The 9,960-nt window shown below is 36.6% G+C and overlaps 1 protein-coding gene and 1 pseudogene across 1 annotated transcript in view; one reads left to right on the forward strand and one right to left on the reverse strand.

Moving 5' to 3' along the window:
• The window catches only part of LOC112529066, a 4,505-nt pseudogene extending 493 nt beyond the window's left edge, over positions 1 to 4,012 (forward strand).
• A 921-nt stretch (positions 4,013 to 4,933) lies between these two features.
• LOC112529844 (beta-galactosidase 10) overlaps positions 4,934 to 9,960 on the reverse strand; it is a 10,373-nt gene continuing 5,346 nt past the window's right edge. Inside the window, exons 10-19 of the mRNA XM_025141266.1 lie at positions 9,199 to 9,317; positions 8,433 to 8,597; positions 8,038 to 8,246; positions 7,621 to 7,734; positions 7,385 to 7,490; positions 7,101 to 7,208; positions 6,732 to 6,842; positions 6,237 to 6,445; positions 5,651 to 5,966; positions 4,934 to 5,271 (exon numbers count right to left, since the gene is read on the reverse strand). Of these exons, the coding sequence (XP_024997034.1) occupies positions 5,161 to 5,271; positions 5,651 to 5,966; positions 6,237 to 6,445; positions 6,732 to 6,842; positions 7,101 to 7,208; positions 7,385 to 7,490; positions 7,621 to 7,734; positions 8,038 to 8,246; positions 8,433 to 8,597; positions 9,199 to 9,317 (1,568 nt within the window). The 3' untranslated portion in view covers positions 4,934 to 5,160. The remainder of the gene's footprint in view (positions 5,272 to 5,650; positions 5,967 to 6,236; positions 6,446 to 6,731; positions 6,843 to 7,100; positions 7,209 to 7,384; positions 7,491 to 7,620; positions 7,735 to 8,037; positions 8,247 to 8,432; positions 8,598 to 9,198; positions 9,318 to 9,960) is intronic.

Below are 9,960 nucleotides of genomic sequence, written 5' to 3' on the forward strand. Positions count from 1 at the left end.
TGGAACTTTTATAAACAACTCGTAAAAGTCTAACCATTTTATTGTTAATTTTATCTTAAGCAACACTTGCACCCATGCCCATCATTTAATATTAAAAGTTTATTGTGTTAATTAGCTAGTCGGTCCTATTTCAGTCTTTTTATAAACAAAAATCCAAAGTTATTTTACATCTCAAAACTCGTGCAAGAAGTTCATGAAAAATCTCTAAATCTCAATCATCCTTTCTCTGTGGGAACGATCTCGGTACTTTGTATCATTTTACTACTTGCAAGCGATCATAGTGTCGGCGTGCACTTGCACCGCCACTGTGCGGACATTCTGCCCACTAGGAAAACACGAACGATCCTAGCCTGTCATTGGCCTAGTCATGGATCATCATGAACAATAAGGCATGGTCCTTCACGCTAGGCCCACATCAATTTGGATTCACGAAGAGTTCCTTCTTTGATCAATATTCACATGTGCAAGTTTACATACCAGAACAGTTTGAAAAAGTTAAGAGGGTGTGTAAAAGTTACGAGCTTACACAATTGTGATTTACTTTCGTACTGAAATACAATTGAATACTCGTTTACAAATATAATGATCTAATATTTGACTGATTGTTGGAGGCGTATCAGATCATTGGGAAACTCGATTTCAAAGTTGCGAATGGAGGTCCCAGGTGCCCAAAGTTCACTCGAGAAAGTTTACCATGGCAATTTGCAAGCAAACAAGATGGTTTCCGAGAAAGATATGAGAAGGAAAAAGGCATTTGTGGTTATCGAGATTAACACTGCTTTTAGTAGCAGGAGGAGGCGCGACTCGGTTAGAGAAACATGGATGCCTAGGGGTACTTTCTTTTTTCWYTTTTTATAGCAACRGGATTAATACTGCTTTTRATWGTSTCTACTCGAGAAAAAAGTATATCAAGAGTCAAATTGTGCTAWAAAAATGCATTTGGGTGGTATTTGTACTCAAAATACATGTTTTAAGGTATCATTCAGATGATTATCGATGAAATCATGTGCTCCTTAMAATACATGTCTTAAAACACTATTTATGTGACTGCTAAYCATATTTTGTSCAGTGAGACTAATAATGAACGAAGCTTTGTTCTTGACTAGGTGAAAAGCTAATTCAGCTCGAAAAGGAGAAGGGTATTGTCGTCCGTTTCATTATTGGTCATAGGTAATTTGATTTTCTATTTCTTTTTCAGTGAATGTCTATTATTTAAAAACATTATTATAATATATGACAATGAATGGTGCACACATATATATTGTGTGAAATGCCTCAACTACCCTTTACAAAAAAAATATGTGAAAAGTCTCAAATACCCTTTACTACAAGGAGAAACACAACTTTTTAGTTTCAAAATACATAGAAAACAAGTCTCGGTATTGTTATGTATCGATTAACTCTCTCATTATATCGTATTTGCAAAGAGTGGTTGATTTTTGGACCATTTTTCTTGTGAAAACGTTAATAAGACACTATGATTTACAAAAATGAACGATTCCTGATAAATTGTAGAAAATACAAATGCAAAAAAAAACATAGTGCTTGAAAATTATCAACTTTTTTCATCCCCTACAGAATTTAACAAAACTTGTCCTCCAATTTTCTACAGTGTGACATCTAAAAGCATTTTAGATCGAGTCATTGACTCTGAAGAATCGCAACATATGGACTTTCTGAGGCTCGTAAGATCAACCACATATTTACTCGATAATTACCCTTAAGCTCAACCTTGAAACAATACGATGTTGTCATCCTCGCAGGAACATGTTGAAGGGTATCACGAACTAACCGCCAAAACAAAAACGTTCTTCGCTACTGCATTCGCCAATTGGGATGCGAGATTCTATGTCAAAGTCGATGATGACGTTCATGTCAATTTGGGTATATAACATCCCCAACCTTTTTCTTCCATCCCAAAGAAGTTGCAAAATCTCATTTGGGATTTCTCACATCAACTTTAACTTTTATTTTCCATGAAAAATTTTCAAGCTGAAATTACTTATTTGCCCATTCTCATCGTTTTGCAGGCATGTTAGCTTCAAGTCTTGATAGGCATCGATCAAAGCCCACGGTTTATATAGGATGCATGAAATCTGGGCCTGTCCTTTCTAAAAAGTAACTTCTTCCATACTTTTTCTTGTAAAAAAAATTACAATATTTGATTGAACGGAATATTTCCCCTTTAATAATGATAAAATAAAGGGCATGGCCGAAAACAAACACTACAAGAAATCCGGGTTTACATAACACTAAGTGTCATAGTAGACTACTTTATTAGACTTAAGTTTATAGGAGTAAACACTCGTGGGTCATATCTAAAAGTGTTGTAATAAGCTTAAAGGATTCTTTTAACCATCTTAACAAGCTTTTTCAGACACTTTTGAAACTAAGTTTTCTGTTAGCTCCTTTTATTTAACATTATTTGAAAAAAGATGTCTTATAAAACAAGTGTCTGGTTAGCTCCTTTTATATGACATTATTTGAAAAGAAGTCTTATAAAACAAGTATGCTATTAGCCCCTTTTATATGACATTATTTGAAAAAAGGTTTTATAAAACAAGTGTTCTATTAAAAGATGTGTTGATAGAACACTTTTCAAAAGTGTCTAATAAAAGGGCTAATATGACGCTTTGTTTCAAAAGTCTCCTATAAAAAGCTTGGTAAGACACCTAAAATCTTAATATCTTATTGCAACACTCATAGATAGGACACACAACACAAGTGTTGGTCCTATAAATTTGACTCCTATAAATTAATCTGTCATGACACTTAAAACACATTGGGTGTCTTATAAACTCGATATTGTTGTAATGAAGCCCTTTATAATAACACACATATAAATAAGAGATACCATAAAACAGAAATTGTTGCAATTTTTATGAGATGGAGAACGTACGTGACTTGTTATGTTATGTAGGAATGTGAAGTACCATGAACCTGAATACTAGAAATTCGGAGAGGAAGGAAACAAATACTTTTGGCATGCAACGGGGCAGATTTATGCCATTTCCAGCGATCTTGTTGAATATATCTCCACCAATCAGTAAGAACTCCGAAGCTATCTACTTTCTAATTTGATCAATGGATTTCGAACCTTGTTTTCCATACCAATTGCAATATGAAAACTAATTTCTTTTATTGTTTTGTTTGAAATCTTTGCTATTTAAATCAGTAGCCATAGAAAACATAAACGAACCTGAGTGATGCCTGACTAAGGGGCCGTTGATACTACACGCTTACCCTGTAAGTGCTTATCAGCTCACTTTACCATATCGAATTAACATGACAAAAATTGAAAATCTTACATGGTAAGAGCGATAGAATCTTACCTGATAAGTGAGAGTGTCGGCTCTTACCCCCTAAGTGCTTACCGGATAAAAGTGTTCCATACAATACCGTTTTAACGGACAATAATCTTACCTAGTAAGTTAAGTATAAATGTTGAATCTTATAGATAAACGCTTACAAGGTAAGTATTGGATAAACAACACCAAATCTTCTAAGGATATAAAGTATAGAGCATATACAATAGCGCTTCTTTTTCACGGTTACAATCTTTCAATAAACATGCATTTTTGCTTGTGGGTCCCACTTTTTTGGAAATTTTGCTGAAAAAGGGCACCATTATGGTTTCTTTGTACATGATCTTAGACTTTGATGATTTCTTTATCAGGCCAATACTACACAAGTATGCAAATGAAGATGTGTCGCTCGGTGCTTGGTTCATCGGTCTCGACGTTGAGCATATTGATGACCGGAACATGTGTTGTGGGACCCCTCCGGGTACGTACTTCTACTAGGAGTTAAAATTTTGGCTTTTAAGTGTCAAAGTCGAGTTTGAGTTTAAACGTTTCACTTTTATATAGAATGTGAGCGGAAAGCAAAAACAGGTAATGTGTGCATTGCTTCGTTCGACTGGAGTTGCAGTGGTATTTGCAGATCCGTGGAAAGAATCAAAGAAGTTCACAAGAAACGCGGCGAAAAAAGTGTAATTATCAGGACCGATTAATATTGAAAATTTAACGAGTTAAGACGTACATATAATAGACAGTATTCTTGAGAGACAACTATGAAAGATGACCGCTAACTACTACTTCTCTCGGACGACTCTTGTTAGTACAAACATAGAAATTTAGGGGGTGTTTGAGATTGCTTATAAAAACAACTTATTGACTTATTCCGGTATGACACCGGTAATAAACATTTTTGAGTGTTTGGATAAACAACTTATACCGGTGCTAAACCGGTAATAAAGAGTTTTTAAAAAAGTCAAACTCTTCTAACTTATAATAAGTTGATAAAGACATTTATAGAAAATGATAAGTTGTTTTAAATAAACAATCCCAAACATCCCCTTAATTGTTGCAAAATCAACCTCTAATTTTCAATATTTACCCTCAAAAGGTTTATATTTTGACATTCTTTGATTAATTGTAGCTATAAATTTTTTTTCCATTTGAATTTCAAATTAAAAATAATTTATCTTACACTCAAAGAGTGAACTTTTGATTGCATATTTTATAAAATAAAAGCAGGAGATGGTTTTTTTAGAACTTGAAAATTGAGTATATGATTTATAAGCTTTGTTCTTAACCGATTTCATATAAAAACCTGTTATTGAAGACACCAATATAAAAGTATATTTTTTTTGTCTCACCCAACGAGAAAGGCTAGAGAAAAGCACGAAATCGAACCCGTCTTCAAAGACACAATAAATAAATATTTTATTTTATTTGTTCGCTTTCCAAACAAAAAGTTCGAGGCATCGGAAGAATTTTATCGTTATTAATGCATTAAATATTTTAATATAAGAATCTAAAATCTCTTAGACGAATAATTTGATGAAAAAAATACGATTTCTGTAAAAAATTTAACCAAGTAATGTACAACGAATTCCATTCATAAAGAAAAAAACAACAATAAATTATAAATCGAATAAGAATATTTTAACTTTTTCAAAAATATATTAGAAATACTCAGATAGATTGATGATGCATGTAAATGGGTGTCACTTGGGACCCACAAAATATATAAATTAAAACCAAGACCTCAAAAATAAAAACATTACACAAATCAACCCAAGATTTTTCTTGTAGATTTTGAAATCACGTAGGCAGGACTACAAAAAAATAACCGTTTCGACCCAAACCGGAACGATTAGCTACACATGGCTTCCACGGCAAGTTTCTTCATCACACCGGGGCAAATTTCCGTTCTAAAATTCTTTTCGGTTAACCCCACTTTGCATTCGTTCTTGTTTAAGCATAGCTGCATAAATAACACGACCACGTTAATATAAACCATGGGGTCGTGGTCTAAACAAGGTGACGACTATAATTATTAGGGTGCATTTGGTACATTGACCAGACAGGAACAGATTGGCCAGTATTGGAGGGATCAAAGCAAGGTGGGGATTAAAAATTATTGACGGTTTTAGGGTTTTAACTTGACAAGGGTAGTTTGGTAATTTACTAACCCTGTCTCTTCTTCTTCCTGATTTTGTTCAACTTATTTTGGTGGGACAAAAATGTCACTCAGTCTCGTCCTGCCCAGTCTAATATCGTGCCACGTGGGACAAAAAGTTTTTGTTTTGTTATGTCGTGTTCCACGTACCAAATGCACCTTTAAGGATAAGAAAACTAGTTACCTTTTCGACAACAGAGGTGGAGTCGGGATCATGGCAATCTCCAATGGCGTAGGATTGGCAAGCCCCTGTCGGAGTTCCATAGCTGGCAAACTTGAAAGCGGAAATGTGCATGTTCATCGGGCATTTTAGCTCCAAATCTGCTTTGTTTTTGTGCAAATCATTGGTAACAAAGGAGGGGTGATCTTCGGATATGTGAGCACAAAGACCGGATAACTTCCGCCTCGAGAACCTAATCTGAGTGGGGTCTCCGCCTTTCTCCTCAAACATCACCAAAACATTGCCCGACGGCTTGAACCAAGACCTTGGAACATGATACCTACGGAATAATAAGAGATTGAGAGATGATATATTGATTTCACAACAACAAAATACGGTTTTTAGGATGCCTAGCTGTCTTGGATGACCTAATAGGACTTCAGTTTATAAGACCAAAAACGCCCATATAGTTGTATTGTGTTTTCTATACAACGTATGTGGTTTTGACTTTCGAGGTCAAACGCGATGATGTGATCGACTTCTTTGGATATAGTTGCCAATAAGTATCGGTGTTCTTGCTGTATTTATGGGGACGGAAGGGAGATTTTACCATCTTTGTGTCGGTTCTCCACATCCTGTATTGCATTTATCGGGGTTGAACTTGCCTCTGTAGTCACACGCTTTAACACACTTGTCAATTGGCGCCTTTCGGGGCCAATATCTTCCGATCTGCTCCCCGTTCAGCCACGCCAATCCCTTTCCCATGTGAACCATGTCAAGTGCAACGGGTTCGTCTCCTGGCGGGGCATCCACAACAGCCTACAAGATTTAATAATCAGTTATCCGTTCTTCAGTTACAAGAATTCATCATAAAACTACATTCGGAAACAAAACGGGACCTAGAAAATGGTCAAAAATGAACGGAGGAGCTTAAGGAGCCATTTACCAACACAAATTGGGTAAGCACTGACCAAGTCAGAAAGCAACCCTTTCCTTACTGGGTCTGAATGTGTTGGTAAACATCCCTTCTTACCCAGTAAGAGGCACAGCAGGTAGTAAACAGCCACTGAGTGTTTTTCATGCAAAGTCCCTTAGAGTTGCATACCTTGTACCATGTCAATGGCTGGTTTTTAGGTGGCTCCGAGACCGATCTCCAGTTCACATTTTTCAAACCATTTGCGTCATACAGACCAAGATGCTCACCTTCTAACCCAATCTGCAAAAACCAGAAAAAAATCAACCGTTGACAACCGGAAAGAAGAGGGTCAAACCTTGTACAGTCCATATTAAAATTCGGCATAGATTTTTCGATTTTTTTAGCTCTGACAAGTTTCTATTCGAATTGAATTTTCTGTCGTTAAGCACTGTTATCTGGTTTTGATCCGTAGAACGTTGCCCATGTCGATTTTAAAGTTCGAAACTAGCCAGTTTGACCATCAAAAGTCAAATGTCAACAAATGATAGAAGAGTGTACCTTGTAGGTCCATGTGCTGTTAGATAAGTCCATGGTTCCATTCTTCGAACCTTTGAGTTTCACACTCGTTAAACCGGCTCCAACCCATTCGTAAAACGATCCTGCATTCTACAAAACGGGACCCACAATGCCGTATACGTAAATCAAACAAACTCAGTAAATCCCACACAGAGATAGGGTCAAGGGTTAGAGAGGTTATTTCGGTGAAGACCCCTGGTTTTTTCACTCCATATTTATGAGACCCGTAAAACGAAAAAGTCGAACGAACAAAACGAGTAACTTACTTGGAGTCCCACGGTCATGCTTAGAATAGCAATTTCGTTCTTTCCCGCCTTCAAAGACACCGGGCTCTTAAACTTGAACGGTGATACTGTACCGTTTCCAGCTGCACTAGCTGAGAAGGCCGAAGTAAATCGTGGAAAAGATTATTAGATGATGATCTAGTGAGCGAAAAAACGGAAAGTCAAATCACGGTTCTGGCATAAGAAGTTTGACTTGTGAATAATGTTCTTGAGCATACAAACCTTGAAGTATGCCATTCACAAAGGCATGAAGGGCATGACCCTTTGATTCGATGAGGAGCGTTGGTTGGTTTCCGTTCGTTAAAAATTCTCCATTCTCGTCAACAAATAATCTACAATCGGAAGGTTTGGCAAAATTTAATTTGAAACTCGAATACACTTGGTATATAGAAAGATAATACTCCCTCCGTCCCAAAATAAGTGTCCACTTTCAAAAGTAAGTACCTATTTTCCAATTTTATCCTTGATTATGAGATGAAGAAAGCCATTACTACCTCTCTTATCAAGGGTAAAATTGTCGTTTAGTTAATTAAAAAGTGTAATAAATACATATTTCTAAAACCATGTGCCTTTTTCATTGTGGACATTTATTTTCGGACAGAGGGAGTATGCAGCTAAAACCAGACTAAACAAACCTCGTTGTATGCCAAAGGTAGTCGGTGGTATCTTTTGTGGTATTGATGTGATCCACGAAGCCGTTACGAGTAAAATCAGCTTCTCCCCATATCCCGGCTTTTTCAACAAATATTTCCCAACTAAGTGGTTTCAAGTCTTTATCCGGTGAAGCAATTGAAGGTTTCAACTGCTCCGGTTCCATTTCAATGGTAGAAGTTTGAGATCCGACCTGTTTGAAAACGCAAATGACGTTGATTTACCTCCCGTTATTAGGCTTTTGTACATGAAAATACGTGAATAAAACCAATAGGTCTTTGGGCACAATGAAGGTCCAGGGTTCAAGCCTCACCAAAAGGTGAAGAATGTGTATCGGTTTTTCTGTATATAAATATTATATCTTTCAAAAAGAAGTTACCTTGGCAGTGTTGAAGACTACATTTTTGCAGTCTGGAAGAATGCTCACCGACCATGCTGGTAGCGTATATGAAACATTCCGAAAATGTACCGTCTTTTCGCTTTTGTCATCTAAGTTGGCAATGAAGGCAGCACAGCTTCCCGATTGATCTTCATAGACATCAGCCTAGTTGGAAAAACACGCACTCATCGTATCAAAGTTGATAAAATATGAAGAAATTAGGGACTTGGTGTGAACGAAATTCAAGAGTTTTAAGGTTAAAAAGTAAAGAAACAAAAATAATAATACAGTATATCCCACTCGAAGGTGGGGTCTAGGGAGGGCCGGATGCACACAGACCTGTCATCTACCCAAAAGTCAAATGGTCTAAATACCAATTTCAACCCTAAGTCAAACGGTCTAAAGCCCCATGCAACAATTACAAAAAGAGGAAAAGAATTTGGACAACCAATAGCCTTGATAAGTTTTGCAAAAGGGTATATGCCGCCACCCTCTGGAGCGCTCCAACCATACGGCCATCATGGGGAGGGTAAATCGCGTATCCCGTAGGCAGATGGGTGGTGCCTGGAGTCGAACCCTAGACCTCCCACTCATTCTGCAAGGATGTCCACCTCCTAACCCGTTAAGCTAAAGCCAACCACAAAGGCTAGCCTTGATAAGTTGTAACGACAAAATGGACAAAAATATAACTTTATCTTGGGAAAAGGAAAATGTTGTGATTTTCATGGGACGGGGGGAGCATAAATAGAAGAGAGCGAAAACCCACCTCTTGTAGAGGCCCAAGATGGACCAAGGTGGGTTTGTTGTTCAACAATGCATGTTCACACAACTTTATAGCTCGATGAAGCTCCTTAAGGTGCCCCCATTTCGGAAACCTTGGTAACCCTACATCCGATCCAAGAATAAAGTTTAGAGGCATAATTAGAATGTCAAACAAACTATTATTGGTTTAAATTTTGATAAGCATATATGTGAATGTGTGTGTGTGTATATATATATATAAGGGCTGGTTCAAATAAGAAGGCTTAAATATCATGAGAAGGTAATAAGGAAAGGTTTATATGTGAATTATTGAAAAAACCCGAAAAAGATCTTTTTGAATATGCTTATGGAACTGACGTTACAGATTATTCATATTGGTTCACATATGCATCTTCAAATGGATTTTTTAATCAATGATTCACATATGAACCTTCCCTTCTCACGATATTTAACCTTCTTATTTGACTCGCATTATATATATATAAGGTTCAAATGAGAACCATAGATATTTTGTGAACGGTGCATTGATGCATATACACTATACAAATTTTAGTGAGTATTGCACCAATGCATATATAGTACATATACATTGATGAATATACTAATTGACAAAAAACATATTTTTCATAATATGTATGCATCAACGCATATGTATGTATATATATATATATATATATATAGGGTTGGGTTCACGTGAGACCAGCCTGTTTTCGTGAGACCCGTGAGACCACATTTTTACACATAACCTTCACAGCAAAAACACTGT

Source organism: Cynara cardunculus, assembly GCF_001531365.2.
Source record: "Cynara cardunculus var. scolymus isolate 2C chromosome LG 16, CcrdV1, whole genome shotgun sequence".
NCBI lineage: Eukaryota > Viridiplantae > Streptophyta > Magnoliopsida > Asterales > Asteraceae > Cynara > Cynara cardunculus.